Source organism: Cariama cristata, unplaced genomic scaffold (assembly GCF_000690535.1).
Source record: "Cariama cristata isolate BGI_N322 unplaced genomic scaffold, ASM69053v1 scaffold11565, whole genome shotgun sequence".
In the NCBI taxonomy this organism is placed as follows: Eukaryota; Metazoa; Chordata; class Aves; order Cariamiformes; family Cariamidae; genus Cariama; species Cariama cristata.
Window position 1 is genome coordinate 14279 of NW_009619266.1, and position 22440 is coordinate 36718.

General features: G+C 38.4%; 1 protein-coding gene across 1 annotated transcript in view; it reads right to left on the bottom strand.

Moving 5' to 3' along the window:
• SLC12A2 (solute carrier family 12 (sodium/potassium/chloride transporter), member 2) overlaps nucleotides 1-22440 on the bottom strand; it is a gene marked incomplete at its 5' end in the record, with an annotated part of 53806 nt that overhangs the window by 10057 nt on the left and 21309 nt on the right. Inside the window, 9 exons of the mRNA XM_009701184.1 lie at nucleotides 1933-2039; nucleotides 2248-2388; nucleotides 4429-4540; nucleotides 8035-8134; nucleotides 9238-9393; nucleotides 10642-10743; nucleotides 12167-12290; nucleotides 13283-13390; nucleotides 20935-21083. Of these exons, the coding sequence (XP_009699486.1) occupies nucleotides 1933-2039; nucleotides 2248-2388; nucleotides 4429-4540; nucleotides 8035-8134; nucleotides 9238-9393; nucleotides 10642-10743; nucleotides 12167-12290; nucleotides 13283-13390; nucleotides 20935-21083 (1099 nt within the window). The remainder of the gene's footprint in view (nucleotides 1-1932; nucleotides 2040-2247; nucleotides 2389-4428; nucleotides 4541-8034; nucleotides 8135-9237; nucleotides 9394-10641; nucleotides 10744-12166; nucleotides 12291-13282; nucleotides 13391-20934; nucleotides 21084-22440) is intronic.

The window sequence follows — 22440 nt, forward strand, 5'->3', positions numbered from 1 at the left end:
CTTTCCCAAAGGACCTATTTTACACACCTCCTTTGAACAAAGTCCAGTGATTAAACACTGCCACTTAAACTCCCAAATCACACTAGATTTTCAGGTTCAATTCCAAACTATCAACTGCATCAGTGAACTGAACACCACATTCTGAAAAGCAACACATTGAGAGGATATCTATTCCCTCTACTGCCCCTCTCCTCTTGTAAGCAGCGATTAAATAAAAGCAACATGAACAGGTCAGTCAAGTTCTGCACAGGTGAGATAAAAACTGAGATTTCTCAGTGTATCTCACCCCCATCAATAAAGGGATTTATTTTGAGTAGATCTCCTTGATCTGAGAACTAAAATTTTCTGATGTCTTTTCAAAACATTTGGGTATTAAAAACACCTGTGAAGTTGTAATTTAGAATCAAATTAGCTGTAAGTTAGCTATAATGTGCCTATTCCCATTCTATCTGATGGAGAAGGAACTCGCTCCTTTAAAAAATTAAGAGGGAAAACTTCATTATTGTAGAAACAAAAAGCCTGAATAAATGGCACAGTAGAAGTGGACTACAATGAAGGACAAAAAAAATCCCAAGATATAAGACAGAAAAACATGAACTTAACCATATAATACAGTTTGCATCAGCTATTAATCATCAGTCTTTTAAATAGAAATACCTCATTACAACCAACCATAAATCAGAAAACTCCCTCCCATATCATTTCCACAGACAAATTTCTCAAGATTTCACTCATTAAACACTTCTCTTTAGAAATAGTAAGGCTTGATTAGGAAAGTTCAAAGTATCAACATATTCTATAATAAATGCAAGAAAAATTGAGGTTGATTTAAGAAGAAAATGTTTTGTCCATTAGTGAATATTTTAAATTCATTACTTAATTTCTTAAATCTCCACAGATTAGATGTGTTTCTATTGTGTGCTTCAGAAACTTTCAATTTTCCAGAGATTTTCCAGAAATACGCTTGACCTACAGTTATTACCTCCTGAGGTTTCTCTTTTGAGATGTGGAGAACCACATGACTTGTTGGCCTTGACAGATCTTCCAGCACAAGCCATTCCAAAATAAAAAAGGAAAAAAGGAAAAACCAAGAACTAACCAACATTTTTCCTTACTTTTCACTACATTTGGTGATCCTGCTTTTCTCTTAAGGAAATGGGAGAGTGGGAGGGTATGATTTTTTTCCTTTTCTAATCTCTGCCTGTAATCTCCCATCCTCTGTTTCTGTTAAATGCACAGTAAGTGAGAATTGTAAAGCACAAACGAAGCAGGTTAAGCAGCATATATGGAAAACAAAAAAACTCTCTGCATAACTGCAAGAAGCAAGTTTTGGTTTTCTTAAGTGTTTGCAGCGCAAGTTATTTTATTAAATTTTTCAGCCAGAACTCATCTGCCTTTCAGTACTGTCAAATTACACTGGGATTTTCTTTCCCATTTCCTTTTGGCTACTATATTACTTGGTGTATCAGTGATGTGTACCTTACAAGTAAAATACTTCCTGTGTATGAGAGCAAGGTTTAATGAAGATAGAACTTCAGCATAAGAGTTGATTCAGTCTCTACTACACTCAATCTGTACAGAAGTGTAGGAAAAACCCCGCTTTCAATAGAAACTATGCTTTAAAGAATTCCACAGATTGGCACATAAGATACTAGTTCCATCTCTAAAGACAGTAACTCTTAAACCTCAGACCGTTGCCACAACTCTTTCTAGATGCAGAAAGAGTTATATAGAAATCTAATCTGTTTAAACTATAAAGACTTGCTTATTAATTTTCATATCAGAAAAAAAGGTATTAAAGACTGCTAGATCAGCAATATGGAAAATGTGAGACTACCTGAAAGAGATTTCATGCAACTAAGATCTTCTTGACTTATTACCAAACATACTGAAATGGAACGTAAGAGCTACACCTCCACATTTTCTACTTACTGGAATAAGTTGATATAGGTTTCAACATCTCTCATGTCACCTTGTCTCCAGTTTTTCTTAAACCCAACAACAAGAGTGTTAGGTCTCATTCTACCCAGACCAGCAGCCTAAGAAGAAGAAAAAATATTTTTTACAAATCATATTCTCGAAACAACTAAAGGTTCTATTACTTTCTTAAGCAGAAAACAAAGTATTTTTCAAAGTTTTAAGATAACTTTGCAAAATTAAAATACTTCAAAGTATAAAAACACTTCCAATTTTGATGTTCATCTTCATCATTTTAGTTTTAAAAAAAAACTTAAGACAGAGGTGTACCTGCATTAAGTATTGTCCTCCATCCCTCAAGTCCTCTGCATGCACTGGTGCATAGAAAGCCTTCATCTTGTTTTTAATTAGCCATCGCTGATATTTAGCCAAATCACTCGACAGTTCCTTCATGGCTTGCCTCCGAGGACCCTTTCAAAATAAGGAAATAAAAAGAGGAAAGGGAACAAGAATTATGAGTGCAAGTAGTAATAAAGTGCCCCCCTCCTTTCACTGCTAGAATCCAATTCAAACTTGAAGAGCTTCAAAACATGCTTCCACACTATCAAAAAAACCCAAAACAACAAAAAACCAGGCATTATCAGCAGCAAAGAGTGGACCAGATTCTCATTTTTAGGAAGAGGGTTGCTTAGGCTTTAGCAATCTTGTTCCCACAGAGCACAACCCGCTTCCCCAGCAGATGGCACAAGCTTGTCCTCCAAACCATAACCATAATGTAGTTTTAAAAGGAAAGGGCATTGTAATGAAACATACACAGATATAGGATGACTTTACAGGAATATTTGTTTCAAGCTGTATAAATGTGCCTCTGTGTACATAATCCTAATCAGAAAGCTTCTGTCACAGTAGTGTCACTTCTGCAGTTTTATGTTGCAAAGTCATCTCTTTAAATACTTTCTTTTTATTACTTGCATCAGGATGAACCAATGTATTACTTCTAGACATCAACGTGCAGAATACAGGACGAGGTAGAATCAAGAACACAGTAGCCCAGTTTTTGCAAAAGGATACCGTTTGCAAAGGATAGACTCTGACCAACTGGTCAGAGTTAGTGAAGAATAAGGTAGTGTCATCCTTCTTGTACAAAAGCAATTTTAAATAGAGATAGGATATACTCCCAGAAAATCTCTTATCAGAACTGCTCTCTTGCAAGAAGGATGACACTCTTCTCAGTCCAGCCCTGCTCCGGAAAGACAGTAATTCCATCTATGATATCGTACCTCTCTAGTATTACTCAGTTTCTGTCCTTTGCACTCACTGCAATTTTAAATTTGTATAGATAGGAATTAAAAGAATTAAAGTTTCTCAAGACAAAACTGGCCAATATTTGCTTAACAAAATGTATGTTCTGTGGATTGCATTAACGTGATTTGCTTTTATCTGTTCATTAGATCCGAAGCAAGTCATATTTAGTTAGTGTGGTAAATTCAAACATGTTTAAGAGTAATCCATCTTTGTATTTGAAGTTACATTTGCTTAAATGTTCTTAGTGACGTGACAGAAGAAGTTTGGCCTTAAAGTATGAAGCTAAACTACACAATCCCAATATGCTAAAATGTATTTACCAGTGTTTATCAGAGATGGAATAGCCTCTCTGTAGCTAACTGAAGTTTTGGTACAGATCACAGTATGACAGCCACCTTACATCACAGTTAAGACAACTCACAACAAGCATGATTTTGAAGAGTAGTTACTTGAAGCTTGCTTCCTTCCCCCCACCACAAAACCTCTACAGGTCTACCGTAGAAGATACTACTTTTAAAAAGTAAGAACTGTTGAAATTATATCCTTGTAGAACAGCCCACACGTATCCCCACCTGAAAAAAAACCCACACCTCATGTGCAGACAAAAAAATAGGGCAAGTTAGTAAAATGCTAGTGGCTGGGCAGAAAGGGAACAGGAAAGGAAACACCTGTTCACATTACCGTTCCACCTGCCAATGAAATGAATCTGGTAACTGACAGAATAAAAAAAACCTACCTGAAAGGTTAAGCACAATTTTCAACTATTGGCTAAACCGATATTGAATTTACTGCTCAAAAAGGTGTATTTTAGACCAGGCTTTGTAAGAAATCTACACAGGAATCAAATCTCCCTGAAACAGTAACACTGTCAGGAAATCTAGCTATACACTGCACATCATTTTAACCAACTACTCTGTCCAAAGCATAGGAGATTACGTGACAGTGTATGTCACAAGGACAGAAAGAGACTCAGGCTGTAATCCAATGTTCACTTTACTCCTACAAAGCTTCCTCCGCATTTAAGTATCAAATGATCAAAAGGTACTAATTTTGCAAAGTTTCCTCTGTAGTATACCTAAATGGTGATCCTACCAGTAAACCTCTCCTTTTGCACTTCTCAGTATCTAGTGATGCTTTCATTTTAAAAAAGAAATAAAAAAACCCCACACCAACCATAAACAAAAAGTAAAGATAGAATACACTTACCATATGTACGTGGCCACAGATCATCAAGCCCACATTCTTGGTGAAAGCATGGACAAGGTGAAGCAAAGCTGGACGTGCATTTGGAGCACCTGTCATAATTAAGCACTGAGGTCTACAATTGTGAATAGATGAGGAGAAAAAAATAGGTTGGAATTCATTTCATCTGCAATTGTGGGGGGTTTTTTTATTAACAGAAAGAAATTTCTTCCAAATATCGGTCATAAGAACATAATCATCACTGGAGAGGCAGTAATCTTATCTGCTTTTACAAGACTATGTTAAATTAAGTGAAGATCAATTTTTCCACAACTGTCAGCAGACCTATGATTAATTGGTTTGAAACAAAGTAATCCCACTAAATCTGAAAATTTACACATTTAAAAAGATCAGAAACAGATTTTAGACAAGACTGCGTCAGAGGGATTAATTTCTTCCCCCATTTGTAAGTTAAATCCCTTTGCATTTTCTAGCTTAGATTCTTCTGTGCCCAACAGAAAAACTGGAATCATACGCTGCTTTTTCTTTTTAAATTACTATCATTCAGAGGGTGGAGCCAAACAACTGCAAGTAAGATATTCTAGACAACTTTCTAATCAATTTTAAAAGGTGAAGTGTCCAGACTTCAGAATTCTTTTCAGGAGATAATTTTCATATCATAAGGATCACCTAAAGTCATCCATCTCAATCTATATAGCAGCTCCAGTTCATTTTTTTATTAGAATCATCAAATAGAATCACAGAATCATTTAGGTTGGAAAAGACCCTTAAGTTCATTGAGTCTAACCATAAACCTAACACTACAAAGTCCACCACTAAACCCTAAGTCCCTAAGTGCCATGTCTACATGTCTTTTAAATACCTCCAGAGATAGTGATTCTGCCACTTCCCTGGGCAGCCTGCTCCAGTGCTTGGAACTCTTTCAGTGAAGGAATTTTTCCTAATATCCAATCTAAATCTCCCCTCGCACAACTCAAGGCTGTTTCCTCTAATCCTCTCACTTGTTACCAGGGAAAAGAGATTGACCCCTACCTGGCTACAACCTCCTTTCAAGTAGTTGTAGAGAGCAATCAGGTCTCCCTTCAGCCTCCTCTTCTCCAGGCTAAGCAACCCCAGCTCCCTCAGCCGCTCCTCACAGGACTTGTTCTCCAGACCCTTCATCACCTTTGTTGCCCTTCTCTGGACACGCTCCAGCACCTCAACGTCTTTCTTGTAGTGAGGGGCCCAAAACCGAACACAGCACTCGAGGCGCGGCCTCACCAGCGCAGCGTACAGAGGGATGATCACTTCCCTAGTCCTACTGGCCATGCTATTCCTGATACAAGCCAGGAGGCTGTTGGCCTTCTTGGCCTCCTGGGCACACTGCTGGCTCATGTTCAGCCGACTGTCAACCATCAGCCCCAGGTCCTTTTCCTCAGGGCAGCTTTCCAGCCACACTTCCCCAAGCCTGTAGCATTGCATGGGGTTGTTGTGACCCAGCTGCAGGACCCAGCACTTGGCCTTGTTGAACCTCATATGGGCTTTGGCCCATCGATCCAGCCTGTCCAGATCCCTCTGTAGAGCCCTCCTGCCCTCAAGCAGATCAACACTCCCACCCAACTTGGTGTTGTCTGAACTCAAAACGTTTTTACCCATACACTGGAAATCAGTATCAGGCCAAAAATAGTTCTCCTAAAGCCACCGTGCCTAAAACTGGATTACATTAAGATCTGTTTCTTCTTAGGATAACAACTACAGAAGTTTAGTATATAGCTTTCTGAGTTTTAGCTTCCCAAACAAGAAAGCTGAAGTACTTCCAATGCAATCCTAAATACATACTGATCAGCAGAGCATTCATTTACCACATCAGCGCAAGCAGAAAGTTACACTTGGCAAGAATTTTCCTATAAAGCTTGTTTCTACATCAAAGTTTGCAACCCAAAATAGACTCACAGCAGACAGAAGTGAGGTTGCAACACTAATGACAGTTAGGTATTGCAAATTATTTAATACCAGCCTTTAGATTTGCATTACGGTGAGTTTGAAAATTGCTGATCTAGATACCTAAAAGCAACAAACAAGTTTCTGAATGTAGACTATTTTTTCCTGTTAACAATGCAGCTTAATGTAATAGGTAATACAATGTTTGTAAATAAATCAAGGATTTTAATGTCACATTAGGACTCTGGACTTCAGAAACAAGAGCTGTTTCATAATTAAACTTCAAGTTTTGTGTTTTTACCTACAACAGCCAACTCTTTTCAGTTTGGTACTGGAAAGCCCATTAAAATGTATATTAATACATTTGTGATTTAGTTTAACTGTCATATTCTTTGAGGTTGTGCTGGTACCTATCATGATTGGTTGACACATCTAACTTCAACTGTCTGTATATATGCAACACAGACATTTTAAGTACCTATCCTGTACTTCCAAGAAAATTTAGCCACTTCCAAGAGAGGCTAGGGGTCAGAACTGGAGTATTTTCCCAACTGACAGGAAATACCATAGATCTTCTCTTTGAAAAACCATGTTGCTGCTAGGTTCTGAATTCTGGACTTAACCTCAGAGAATGGTATCTGTATCAAGAATCTCTCCATGAACTCACTCCTTATTAAATTCTGTCCTAAGTACGAAAAGTCTCTCCTCATACACAACAGAAGATTTTCGTAGCTAGATTCTATTGCTAATATGCTGAGCATAACACAATTACATAACACTTCTTACAGCTGCAAGGGATGACAGAGATTTGCTAGTCTAAGTGTCAACACTATAAATCCTGTGGTGTGTATAGGAAGCATGTAGGAGGTGAGTGCTCTATTTTAAAAGAGACAGGTCAGCAGAACCTCCCTCCTTGGAAATACTCAATATCTGACTATGGCCTTGAGCAATCTGATGTAACATCAAAGTTGGATCTAACTTTGCGGCCGGATCTATGGTGAGTCAGTTGAGTCAGAGATTGGACAAGACCACATGGTAAAGTCATGCTCTATCTATGATTCTATTTATTTGGAGGAATTAGTTGAAGTGAATACTTTTTGTTAAATTTTTTTGAAGCATCTTTCTTCTACAGTAGCTTATTCCAGAAAAGTGGCATAAACACTGCAGAATAGAAAACTGCCTCCTTGAGCAGGACCTTTCTTCTCTTCAGTTCTCTTCTTCAGTTGTGTAAAAACACTCGTGTAGCCTGTTTGTCATTACTGAAGTGCAATGATAGAATACATCTAATGTGAAATAACTGCTGTTGAGGACAACATCCACAGTATAGACATCTTGGAGATTTCAGGTTAGATCAGTTTTATCCCAAGCATGTGGACTGAACACTCACTTGCAGTTTGGAGCATATCTTCCAATTCAGTAACAAAGACAAATGCAATTCAGTTCAAGATGCAAACCATGAGGCATCTAACAATAAGCAAGCGTCATTCACAGACTTGCTTCTGAAGTGCTCTGTTAATCAGAGATAAATGTAAATATGTCCAGAGCATGTCCATGGTGGTGAAATTCAAAGTTGTTATAACCCACAGGAGATGAACAGGCATTTAATGGAAACCATGACAGCAAACATCATGACAGTACCCTACAAAATACATAGAAGTAATTTCCTATGTCTTTAATATTAACTGTTACCTGAAGTTTTTCACATGATCTTCCACTCCTGAGAGCCGAATAGAATGCTGTAGTGCATTCAAATAAGTCAAAGCTTGTGTTGAGGATCCCCAGTTCACATCTGTTGGAAGATTTGAAGTTCCAATATTTTATTTAGAGCTGTTCATTGTAAAATTACATGATCACAAAATGAATGTTTCGTACCAACTGAAAACACAGAAGATATAAGCTACATCTTGCTACATTCTACACAATACTAGTCCACAAACCCTACAGCTAAATAAGCAATTCTATTTAAAGATAACATTTCTGCAGAAGTTTATGCAAACAAGTTAGAGTTTGATATTTTAAAGTTACAGGAAGAAAGAATTGAAAGGGTTTTTTTTCTCCCAACATTTCAAAGATTGTGACAACTTCAGAGTCAAAACAAAAACCCACTTCAGGAAAAAAATACCCAGCTGAGTTCTTTTATATCACAGCAGGGGAAAAAGTAATCTCAAAACATTGCCTAAACAAAGTCAAATACTTTCAGTGAAAAACTGGTAGATTAAGCAGTTCCTTTTAGATTATTATTTTTATAAGGAAATGAAAGATCCCAGTATCCTCTCTATTTGTTCCCATATACATCTTTTGACAGCTACAATGAATTTATCATCAAAGTACTTTATGATCTTCATAACCCGGGATGTGGGTTTTCCTTATTTTCAACTTCAGGAACAATTTTTGGTTCAGTTCTGCTCCATCTTGCACTTAAGACCATACAGTGCTCTTAGAAGAGGGAAGAAAGTGTATAAATTGTTGTTCATAGTTATAGGAATGGTATGCTGAAAAAACAACCACCGCTCAAATCCCTTTTCAACTTGGAAAGGTAAGGGAGCATCCTCTTCCACTTCCTACCAAAACATAACACGCTTCCCTAGTGCCTTTTTTGCTGCAAACCAAGCGCTTTCTATATGCACCTCTTCCTCCAATTTTCATTCAAATGTTTATGTCTAAGTGCAAGGCATGCATCTTGATAATTTGGAAGGAGGGGGAACAACAGCAGTGACTATACAGGCATAGTCATGTTTTATTACAACTCAAAAGCCTGAAACAGAAGTTTGAACTAGTTGGTCAAACAGAAGTAAGTTCTCTTTTTCTTTTTTATCCTAAAAGTCATCACTTCTTCCCTTCTTCTACATCCCTCTTCCTCCCATCACAACCAGAAGCAGCCCCTATACATACCTGGTTTCTTGTAAGTGACATAAATGTAGAGTCCAAGGACTATGACATATGTTAGAAGTGCTGCCCACCAATTAATGACAAACATCACAATGCAGCACAGAATAGCTCCAACAAGAGAAATCCACATATTGTAGTATTTGAAAGCAGGGCGCCAACCTAGTCAAAATACAATTCCGAGGACAGAAGAGAAAAAAACAGGGCAATTAATTTAATCACTACTCTAAGAGAAGGCAGGCACTATTCCTCTTTTCCTTCCCTACTGTTCTGCATCATATTTCATGTGAATGTGTGACAGTTTCAGTAATGTATAAAATAAAGACTCTGGCACATTTATACTTTCAATTTTCCAACATCTTTCGAATAAATTTGCATCTTTCTTACATAGATATGTAAATGTTCCTAATTTTGCCCTCTAAAAGCATATCTCAAAAGGAAAGTTTGAAGATGCTTGTGCAAGTGTGTTTATTGAATCAGGCTACAGAACCTCTAGCAATAGCTTGCCCGGCAATTGATTTTTGCTTTGAAAGGTAGCATAACATGAATCATGAGCTCGGGACTCGCTCTCTCACATACTACTGTTACTAGTTATGTACTTTTACTATTTTCACAAGGCCAGAAATTTTCACCACATGAAAAGGAAAAGGACAGATATATCCAAGTAGAACTTGAATATGTCAAAATACTGGACTGTCATTGTTTGATATCCTTATTTGTCACAAGTTTATCCAAAATAAGGTGAATACATGCCACACCCCCACTAACACACCCAAGATTAACAAGTGTATTAGACATAGAACTGTTGTGTAAACAGAGTTATGCACATGCTCTGGCAAAATAATGACATCTACCAGTTCAGCAACTTAAGAAGCTTTTAAAGGGCATTATTTCAGTATAAATGCATAGTGGACTGGGTATGATATACATCTGTTCTGCAGGTACTAGGTTTTGGCTTACTGCTATAATCTAACTAGCCTCCCACACCAAAGGCTATAAAAATGTGGCAATACCACCTGCAATTCCAGTTTCTTCTGGACTGGAAGATGAAACACGTTAACAGAGAAATCCAAAGACAACAAAAGAGTGGTTCTTGAATGCCAGATACTGAATTACCAAGAAAGCTTTCTTCCGAGTTTCTGAATAAACACTGAATTATCTTGTATTGTCTCAGTAAAGATGACAAAATTAGTAGCTCCCAGGCTCTACTGGATCAATCGGTCCTCAAAATTTCAGAAGACCCAAGCAGACCCCATATTATGCTTGTAATTCAGATGCACCATGATAGTCAAATAGGTATTTGATAACTGAATTTGAACTAAGTGTTCACTTATATTAATGCCTTTTAAATTGTATTTAGGCATAAAGAAATTGCAAGCTAAACTCTCACACCCAAAATGTAGTTCCTACCTGGAGATTTTGCAAGAGAAGCATGGAATACAGAGAAGTTAATCAAGGCATATGAAGCCAAGAAGAAGTTAGAAATAATTGGAGCAATGACGTTCAGTTCAGCTGTAAAACCAAAAACAAAGCAGGCTGTTATGAAAGATATCATCCAATGGCTTTGTAGATTCCAGAGTGAAAAATGTGCTACAAACAACCTTATTTTCTGATGAATTCTAAGGAGAAGCAGTTTGTCCTTTCTGTTCAACTGACAGAGCTATTATCTTAATGGTCTCATTTACTAAGTTTTCTTCTAATAGTCAGGAAGTGTAATTTTCAGTTTTAAAAATGTAATCATTTTTCCACACTATCAAGTGTTCCAGGACTGCCACTTTTGAAGCACTACATACTTTCTCAAAATAATTCTATGAGAAAATTTTTCCCACCATGGCTTAATCAAAGAGTGCACCAATACACTGGATTCTGAAGAATGTCAGAAGCAGTAGACAGAGCATTAACACATCTGCAGTACATCTCTAGTTCAATTCTCAAACAGCAAAAACCAAGACACTAATAAGTTTAAGAGACAACTAGGATGAATGACAACAGCAGACAAAGTTAGTGTAAGCAACACTGACAAACATGTTCATCTGCCTGCAAGTTAAATTAAAAGTTGTATCAACAGTACTAGTATAGTGCATTATTACAGACCAATACCATCACAACAGTGATGAGTACACCCTCTTTAGTGAAAGAGATGGAAGAATCTGATGCTCTCCTTTCCTTGAGGCAGCATGGTACAAAACATTTATATGTATACTCTCACCATCAAAAAAAACCCCAAGTGATCAAAATGCAGAATGTGCCATGTTAGTCTGCAAGTTTCTACTTGTTGTAATCAAGCTTCTAGTCAGCATGCTGCAGTAAGGACATCATGGGTATACCTGTGCCTCAAGCAGAGTTGGGGGAAGGATGAAAGAGCAAATTGGGAAGAGAAGTTTAAAAGCACTGGTACAGGACCCATGGACGGACATAGCACAATTAGTTTGCTATCTACATAGAACACACGTAATTCTACCTAGACTATCTTTACCTTTAGCAACAGCAGCATCAGCACTCATCTCTATTGTTTGTAACTTAACAGAAAAAACACACTTTAAAAAGTATTGTTCACGCAAGTTTGCTATTTACTGAAGCTGTCTGTAATTATTAAAAATCTGAAATAAACTTCCATATTTACAAGATATAACATCTCTCTACCTCAAACAAAAAATGTATTTTTATTGATTGATACTATCTAAAGACAGATACCTGTGGTTATTAATAAAAGTGGAGTATTCGTACAGTTAAATTCAAATTTATTGCAGTCCTAGAGAGAGTTCTATCAAGAAGACAGGAGAAAGTAACCCTCAAAATAAACAGATTTAGAATGCTGGGTTAGAATTAATCTGAGCGTTAGACCTCTACGACACTGTCATCAAGTCATGATATGGAATAGAATGCTTCGTAGAGGACAAAAGGATATTGAGATTTATTATAACTACAAACTAACCGATTAATATGAATCCAAGAGCAATTAAAAATGTTAGAAGATATCCTCTCAGTGGTTCATTGTTCTTCCCATAGCCTTTAGCAAACATCTGAAATCCTGGATAAATGTTGTCCTTGCACAAAGCCTAAGAAAAAAAAAAATTCAAGAGTCAGCATGTGTTTTGTTCAAAATGTATCCTTACTAATGCTTACTAATGCTGTATTCCACTGCATATTATCTTCTTGAAAGAAGGTGGTTTATAGCCACCATATACTAATTCTATTTTCAATTGTCTTTGCACTTTGACATATTTGCATTTCCAATATTCTACCTTTCCGTAATTTCTAACTGTAAGAACAAGATTTGCTCTTCTGTAAGTAATTTACTATTTTACTTTACTGGTATCTTACAATTACAAAGGGTCTTTAGAGATGATGTTTTCTCAGAAAGTGGAAAGTTTGCCCAATGCATACACTAGTTCTCTGCATCAATACTTGTGTTTCTATTCTGCAACAAATTCCCTTCCATGTTTGACTCCCTACTGAACTTTTGAGAAAGAAGGTCATTAGAGGACACTGAAGTTTTACCCAATTAAAGAGAACTTGTAAGACAATCAATCAGATTAAATGGTTAAAAAGAAGGTAAAACAAAATACATTCAAGAACACCAACAAAATCAATGTAAATTATTTATGTGAGAACTGATACACAATTATTTTGATCACGTATTCTCCAAAGATTAAGATTCCACAGCTATAGGTTCTACTTCATGCTGTCTCCTTCTGTGATTACTTTAAGAAATGAACTAATCTGTTATCTTTGTATGTGCTCCACTGTTACTTAGAACAAAAATATCTAAGGGGGTTTGTAGATTCCTGTAATGTTAGTTACACCACAACTAATCTCTAAATTAACCAGAAACACATGAGATCTGGAAGAAATTACAGTTTAGCTATGTTACCTAACAGTAATACACTGTTATCCCATTCTAAGCAACAGGTAAATATTAGATCAATCTACTAAGGTCAACTGGTATGAGTCATGATGGCAGTATGTCACAGTCCCCTTCCAAAAATTCTAATTCAAAAGTTAATTGAAATTATTCTTTAAAAGATTATGATTTTGCTTCGATGCTTACCTGGAAGATCTTAGGTGCACTCACAAGAGATGCTAATGCAGAAGACAGGGTGGCTGAAAAAATACCTGCAGAAATCAGTGGTGCAAATCCCGATACCATGCTCATCACCTGAAAACAATTTTTTTTTTTAAGAAGATGAAAAAACATACTATACAAATGGATGGCAACATTAACTACACAAACAGAAGAATAAAACACTATGTACCTTCCACTTAAAAGCTGTTTGAATATCATGCATTTATATCAATGAATGAACTAGGGACAAACAAGGGGATACACATGGATCCTAATTTCAGAACAAGAGTAGGTGGCTTTTCACACAATATATAGTTTAACCATGAAATTTTCAGATCAAAACAGCCAACAGTGAAAGTCTCCAGGGGCTCATAAAAGGACCAAAAACAAGTCATGGAAGAAAAATACATTGGAATTTGTTACCTATTTTGACTAGCCTACCACTGAATAACATAGTCTCAGAAAGCTCAAGTGACAAAACAACTGAAATTGGGGAACATCTTGGGAAAACTGATTGTCCATCTCAACATCACCATCACTCTTAAGTCAGGCTTGTTTCCCATTCAAAAGCACAAGGACAGGACAAACTTGCTTCCTATCTCCCCAGGATCACATCCTAGGACGTCTTTGTAACCCCCGTGAGTGAAATACAATATGCAATTCTTAGTAGACTTGGTAACAAAATGATAAATGCTCAGTAAGCTAAGCCTAAGAAGAACAATGTTTGTACGGCATAAGCACCCCCCCTCAAATTAGAACCAAAGCAGTTTCTGTCTAATCGCCATATAGCCTGAAGACGCTATTTTACCGTTCTACTGAATACTTCTGTACCATAGCTGCATGCAGCTTTGCAGGTGTCAAGTGAATTAAGATACAGAACTATGCACTTTAAAAACAATCATCTTGGTTTAATAAAGAGAGTACTTTTCTTTATGAAACAAAAGCCTAAGCTGCCTGAAGACAGCCAGTGTTTTAAGAATTTTATACCATCTTGAAAAAGTTTATGTTTTCAGGCAAAGGACGAAACCCAGCATGGTGCCTTTCAAGCACAATGTGTCATAATGAGGCTCTGCATCATTTGCACTAACAACTTTGTCAGTGACATGAACAGTGGGATTGAGTGCACCCTCAGCAGGTTTGACGATGACACCAAGCTGTGCAGTGCGGCCAACACACTGGAGGGAAGGGATGCCATCCAGAGGAACCTGGACAGGCTTGAGAGGTGGGCCTGTGCGAACCTCATGAAGTTCAACAAAGCCAACTGCAAGGTCTTGCGCACGGGTCGGGGCAATCCCAAGCATAAATACAGGCCGGGCAGAGAATGGATTGAGAGCAGCCCTGAGGAGAAGGACTTGGGGGTGCTGGTTGACGAGAAGCTCAACATGACACAGCAATGTGCGCCTGCAGCCCAGAAAGCCAAGCATATCCTGGGCTGCAACAAAAGAAGAGTGATCAGCAAGTCAAGGGGGGGGATTCTCATTCTCTACTCTGTGCTCACGAGACCCCACTCCAGAACTGCCTTCAGCTCTGGGGCCCCCAATACAAGAAGGACAAGGACCTGCTGGATAGTCCAGAGGAGGGTCACAAAGATGATCAGAGGGCTGGAGCACCTTTACTACAAGGACAGGCTGAGAGAGTTGGGGTTCTTCAGCCTGGAGAAGAGGCAGCTCCAGGGAGACGTTATAGCAGCCTTCCAGTACCTAGCAGGTGCCTACAAGAAAGCTGGGGAAGGAATTTTTACAAGGGCATGTAGTGATAGGACAAGGGGTAATGGCTTTAAACTGCAAGAGGGAAGATTTAGATTAGCTATTAGGAAGAAACCCTTCACTGTGAGGGTGGTGAGGCACTGGAACAGGTTGTCCAGAGAAGTTGTGGATGCCCCATCCCTGGAAGTGTTCAAGGCCAGGCTGGATGGGGCTTTGAGCAGCCTGGTCCAGTGGAAGGTGTCTGTGCCCATGGCAGAGGGATTGGAACTAAATGATCTTTAAGGTCCCTTCCAACCCAAACCATTCTATGATACGATTCTATGACTACTTACCTCTTTCATCCTGGCCCTCTTTCATCCTGGCAACCTCATCGAGAGTATGAGAAAAGGGATGGAAAGTAGGCAAGAAAGATCATGCAGATAATCTCCAGTTTAAGTTACTGTCACTTGAAGTTGTAAAATCTAGCTGTCTACAGCAATCTTACCAGCTAGGATATGCTCTCAGAAACAACGTATAGGTGACTGATGAAGTTTTACTCATATTCCTACGGCTAAACTAATGATAAAATTTAGCTTTTCCCTCCAGATTAGACTGACAAAGACTGCTGGGTCTCTCAGACAGTCAACTGTATCTCTATGCTACAACAGGTTTCATTAGTCAGTTCAAGGCATGCCTTGCTAAAAAGAGAAATTATGCAGGTGCATAAGATGAGAGTGAAGTAGCTGTCATAGTAGTGTAACGAATGAAGAAGAGAATCACAGAATCCTAAGGGTTGGAAGACACCTTTGGAGATCTAGTCCAACCCCCTTGCCAAAGCAGGTTCACCTAGAGCAAGTCGCACAGGAACGTGTCCGGGTGGGTTCTGAATACCTCCAGAGAAGGAGACTCCATAACGTCTCTGTGCAGCCTGTTCTAGTGCTCTGCCACCCTCAAAGTATAGAACTTCTTCCTCATATTAAGATGAAATTTCCACAGTTTCAGTTTGTGCCTGTTGCCCCTTAAGTTGACACTGAGCACCACTGAAAAGAGTCTGGCCCCATCCTCCTGACATCTGCCCTTAAGGTACTTATAAGTATTGATTAGACCCCCTCTCCATCTTCTCTTCTCCAGGTTGAACAGACCTAGTTCCCTCAGCCCTTCCTCATAAGGGAGATGCTCCAGTCCCCTCATTATCTTTGTTGCCCTCCACTGGACTCTCTCCAGTAGTTCCTTGTCTTTTTTTGAACTGGGGAGCCCAGAAGTGGACACAGTACTCCAGATGTGGCCTCACCAGGGCAGAGTAGAGAGGGAGGATAACCTCCCTCGATCTCCTGGCCACACTCTTCCTAATGCACCCCAAGATACCACTGACCTTCTTGGCCACAAGGGCACACTGGCGTCTTGTGGTCAACTTGTTGTGCATCAGGACTCTCAACAAGCTGCACTCCAGTAGGTCAACCCCCAGCCTGTACTGGTGCATGGGGTTATTGCTCCCTAGGCGCAGGACCCTACACTTGCCTTTGTTGAACTTCCATCAGGTTCCTCTCTGCCCAACTCTCCAGCCTGTCGAGGTCTTGCTGAATGGCAGTGTAGCCTTCTGGTGTATTAGCCGCTCCTCGCAGTTTTGTAGCATCAGCCAACTTGCTGAGGGTATACTCTGTCCCTTCATCCAGGTCGTTGATGAATAAGCTAAACAAGACCGGCCCCAGAATGGCCCCCTGGGGATCACCACTAGCTACAGGCCTCCAACCAGACTCTGCGCTACTGGATTACAACCCTCTGAGCTCTGCTTTTCAGCCAGTTCTCAACCCACCTCACTGTCCACTCACCTAGCCCACACTTCCAGAGCTTACCTGTGAGGATGTTATGGGAGACAGTGTCAAAAGCCTTGCTGAAGTCAAAGTACACAACATCCACTGCTCTCCCCTCATCTACCCAGCCAGTCATGCTATCATAGAAGGCTATCGGATTGGTCAAGCATGACTTCCCCTTGGTGAATCCATGTTGACTGCTCCTGATAGCCTTCTTTTCCTCCAGCTGCTTAGAGATGACGTCCAGAATGAGCTGTTCCATCACTTTTCCAGGGATGGAGTGGAGGCTGACTGGCCTGTAATATCCTGGGTCCTCCTCTTTGCCCTTTTTGAAGACTGAAGTGACACTGGCTTTCCTCCAGTCCTCAGGCACCTCTCCTGTTCTCCATTGCCTTTCAAAGATGATGGAGAGTGGCTCAGCAACAACATCTGCCAGCTCCCTCAGCACTCATGGGTGCATCCCATCAGGGCCCATAGATTTGTGGGTGTCCGTTTGCTTAAATGATCTTTAACCTGATCCTCCTTGACCAAGGGAAAGTCTCCCTTTCTACAGGCTGCTTCTCTTACTTCTAGGATTTCCTGAAGCATATTTGTAGTTGACAACAAAAAATGTAGGACAGGCCTTTATTCATAGATGAATAAAACTAATGGCACATACATTAAGCTATCCCTCCTATAACCTAGGTTTAAGTTAGTTTTATAATTAACAGTAAAAGTTACAGCTGTAAATACCAGTTTGTAATGACCCTACACTATATTTCTAGAAGAGAATTTAAGGGTGTAAATGCTTTACTAACAAATATTTTAGAAAGAAATCTTTGCTACAGCAACATAATAAACAAGTATAGAATAATCTTTATAGAAGCAGTACAAAAATTTTCCTCCTTGCAAGTATGGTTTGATCAATCTTCCCTGGAAGGACTTCTTACAGAGTCTGCATACAAGTCTCCATCACTGTTCTTCCCATCCAATTTAAAACATTGTTATTTCCCTTCCACTTTACTACACTTGCATCAACTTCTTGCAATTTAGTTCTTAGAGTCTACTCAGATTTTACATTCTTTCTAGGTTCTGTTCATTGCCTCCATTTATTTACGCTGTCTACTTTTGTATATTACATCTGTTTTATAAATTTGAGAAAAATCTGAGTAAGATATATACAGATAATGTTCATCCATTTTGAAAGCTAGTAGGTTACAACTTAGATTACACTACTGTAAGAGACATTAAGAAGCTTCTTCTAAGCTAGGGGAACAAGAGGGGAACTAGTTCCAGCAGAACCAGTATGCGATGGCGTTAAACACCCCTCTCTCCCCACCCCACACATACACACTATACTCCAAACCTCATGACCGTAAAGCCAAAGAGCCCACATATGCAGTTAGCTATAGCACTGAAATTTCCATCCTTGAAAGAACACACAGAATTGGAAGGACAGCTACGTAGTAGGAACTGCCCTGTTACTACTGTGGTGGTGACACAGATAACACAGTTACTGCTGCTAAGAGACTCATTATGTTTGCTTGGCATTTACGGTTTAGAGGGTTTCTTAAATTTCACACACTTGGGATAATGAAATATCATATTTTGACTACAGTTTCAGTTCTTTGGTCCAGCCATTGTGAAGCAGAAAAAAATGCCACATGAAAACAAGCAGTAGCTTCTTTAAAGTTAGATTTTTGTAACAAATATGGACAAGGCATTATTCAACTCCCCCTTCCCCTAAATTTTTTCAAAAGTTTTACAGCTGCCTTCCTTTGTAGGAGGAACGTTTTAGAAGACATTAAACAGTGTTTCTGGAATGGAGTTTCATGCCACTTTAAACTTTCACCCAAAGGTGATCAAATTCTGCATTTAAATTCCAGGCAGAGGCTAGAGAGCCCAAAACAAATTTCTGAAGTTACTCTTCTACTAGGTGACAGCCTGGGCACAGAAATGTCACTGACATCAAGCAGAGAAATGTCTGAAGCCTATGAGGACCTGTAATTCATTTGCATTGACTATAACAGAAACTAAAGAAGATCTTTCTATGCAAGTCTGACTAAGTCTGTCTCACCAACTGTTCTCATTTTAAGTTTCTTAGCATCATCGAAGTTTTCCACAGGTAAATTATACTACAAGTCACCCATTTGCTGCCCAAACACATTCAAAACCTGAGCTGCCTAAGCACTAACTTCAAACTAGTTATTTGCCAGAAGAACTGAATGCAGCACAAAGTGTACCAAAGTGATAAAGTCATCAGGTTGTGTACACGAGTAAGCTGGCACTTTCAACCTCAGAACCTGCATTCTCACAAGCTGCAAGACAAATACAACAATCTTCGCTCACTTTAGGGATTAATTTATGTTTCTGAAATATTTGTTCTCGGTTATTTAACCTACCAAAAGAAGTTATGTTTCTATGAAGAGTGAGAGGGGTATACAAGCTTGGAGCCACCCACACACACACACACTGTGACTTGTATATAAAAAAAAAAAAATCTCTCCTTACAACTACTATTCAGAGCCACTAAGCTGAGGGTAGTTCAGTTAGAAAATGCACAACAGTTTGTCCATAGGTAGACAGCTTCTCATGCAAATGATTTCCTTCTGACATCTTCTGAGAAAACAGAATCAGACTCTTCTCAGAGATGCAGAGCAAAAGCTGTGAAGACGAGAGAAAAAACTAACAGTACAGGAAAGTCCAGCCGGGTATTAGAAAAACAAAATTCCACAGAGAAGGTGGCTATGCACTGCAGCAGGTTGCCCAGAGATGCTGTGCAGTCTCCACAACAAAGTTTTCAAAACCCCAACAGAAAGGGGGGTATAACAAGCACTGCATTCTCTGCGCAGCCCTTGCCTTTGAAAATGACTATTCCTATTCAGAACCCACTAGTTTTTCCACAGAGAGAAGCAAGAATAATTTGGGAGATACAAATACTCTTTGGACCAAATATTAAGAAACTAGAACATCAATGACTAACTTATTAGAAGTACAAGCAACATTTATGGTAAGCAACCTTACCAAGATTATGACTTAAAGAAAAACATACAAATCAGAGGAAACCAGCTCTGCACTATTCTCAGCTGTACATCTGATGATATAGTGGGTTCTTTCAAGCTTAAACAAATGAGGAAAAGTCATCAGATTTTGCAGAATAATTATTCCCACGAGAGCAATTCTAAAGTGTTTCTAATACAGATATTTTCTAAACCAGAATAAAGTAACACCACCCAGATATTCAAATTATTCCACTAGAAAAATGTATTTTACTCTAACAGAATGGTCCGTACTGCAACGTTATGTCAGCATGTACAAAATAGGTTTTCTACCGAGCTCTGCAGGTAAGGCTGTCAGCCTAACACATTAAGTAGTACATGGAAGGAGTACATGTACCACATGTACTTCTGACCAAAACCTACAAGCCAGACATCTTTTTCATTAGTGGATTTCAGTTTAACCTCCAGCCAACTTTTTGTACACCTATTAGAAAAATTTAGAGCAAAGGCGGACTACCAAAATGCAGGTTGAAGTCAAATCAGCGATACATATGTTTTCCTTGGTTTCTTTTAAACCCTGACTAATAATGTACGGATATCCCAATTACCTGTGAAGCCTAAGTTGAAGACTATGAATTACCCCATGACTTCTGGAAGATTTTTAAATACAGTAACATCAGGTTTTATGAAAATTCACAACATTCTTACCATTAAAGAGGATACTGTGACAAATATGTAAAACATTCTTTAAAAAAAAAACAGTATATTTTCTAAGAAAGTTAAAAAATAAGGAACCAGTTATTGACAGAGGCGACCTATGATTACTATGCATTGCTATTGAACAATGAGTACTTCTGTCCACATCACCAAATGATGACATTCAGACATCTAAAGAGAGAAAGTTGCAGGCCCACCACCTAACCTCCACAGTTTACTCAGAATAAGAGTAAATATTTATATCACCAGTGTATAAACACCCCAAAGTTTTTAACATAGTTACATTATTCTTCTACATACTAGTTGGAGTGTACCACTTCACTATTCCAGATAAACCTTGTATTTATGGAGACAGGCATTTTTACCCTATGATTCTTCTTAATATGAGATTCAAAAAAAGAACAAACACAAAAGCCAATAAACAGATTTAGGAGAGAGTTTTATACCTGGAAATTGTTCATCAACCCATACTGACACCCTGTCTGACAGGATGAGAAATCATAGTTTAATTTGCAAGCTGCAGTAGTGCAATTTGTCAGCTCGGTGACAATGGTGTTATTAATGTTCCCTGTGGCATCTCGAACAACACAGGAACCTAGAGTGGACACAATCACAAAAAAGGCATTAACAGACTGAACCTGAGAACATGCGTTAAGCTCAATGCCCTTTTTACATAAGTATATTCTCACAGAGCAACATTAAAATACAGCATTTACATTTTTAATACATTGTATTAAATACAAGTATGAATCATATCTTCAATATGAAGAACAAATACAACAAAGCAAACTAATTGCTCTCTTGCCTGAGATGATCTTCAGTTTTTGAATAAATCTGAGTCTAATAAGAAAAGGAAAGTTTTAGCAGAGAAGAAAACAATGTCAATAGACTTTTAAAAGTTTAACAGCACAATTTTAGTTCAATATATTATTTCTCTGAATCAGGCATTTCCACATAGCTCTGTAATTGAAGTTAGTATTATGCACCATCACTTGATTTTATAGTTTCTCTTTTGGTCAATTTTCCTAGAAGAAAGCATTTTTGTAGTGTATGTACAGATGTATGTAGACAGGTGTGCACAGTGTTGCAGTTACTTCTTTTCTAGTTAATATGGCTCAGACATTCAAAAAAAATTAAGTAGTTTATCATGAAAGCCTGCTGCAAGCCATTTTCCAACACTTAAACAAGCCACCTCTTACTTGACTGTGGTATTTTAAGTTGGTTTCTTGGTGAAAAACAAAGCCACATAGTCCCATTCCTACCACATTTTTTATAATTAAGTTTATCACTTAAACTGCTGTCTTCAATACATCTATGATTATTTGTAATTTCACTGGTTAAGAAAATGCTGAACATACAGCACTTCAGCCCTTAAGTACTAAGAAAACTAAAAAGTACTAAAAAGAACGCAAGTCTTCTACTTCAAGGTTTTTTTTGTCTCAAAGGATAAAAACTACAGCAGAACAAGTGTTATTCAACATTCTATGGTTTAATAGTTGAGGGAGCAAATTGTTTGGACACCAGCAAATATTTCCAGGAACAGGAATCAAATAAGGAGTGGGGAAGAGAAGAAGGAAGTCTACAAAGCAGTAGCCAATAGAATTCCCTTAACTTGGTCTCTTAGGAACTTGAATAGCAAGCAAGTCCTGGGAATGGAACTACCAAGGACCTAAATTACTTACTTGTAAAGTAAGAAGGAGAGCACAGATGTGCTACAAGCTTAAGTTTCTCCAATAACAATCCCTGTTATCTATGCAATTTGTCTCTCATTGGGAAAATGAATTCCTAAATACCTATACCGTATAAGATCGCTTCTGAGCCATTAGAACTTGACTAACAGTCCACAATAACACCTGGTCCTGGTAGATGGATATTACTTAATCCTTCCACTTTTCAGATTTATTTTTCAGTTACTTATCAGGCCAAACGGATTAAATTTCAGTAAGAGTTTT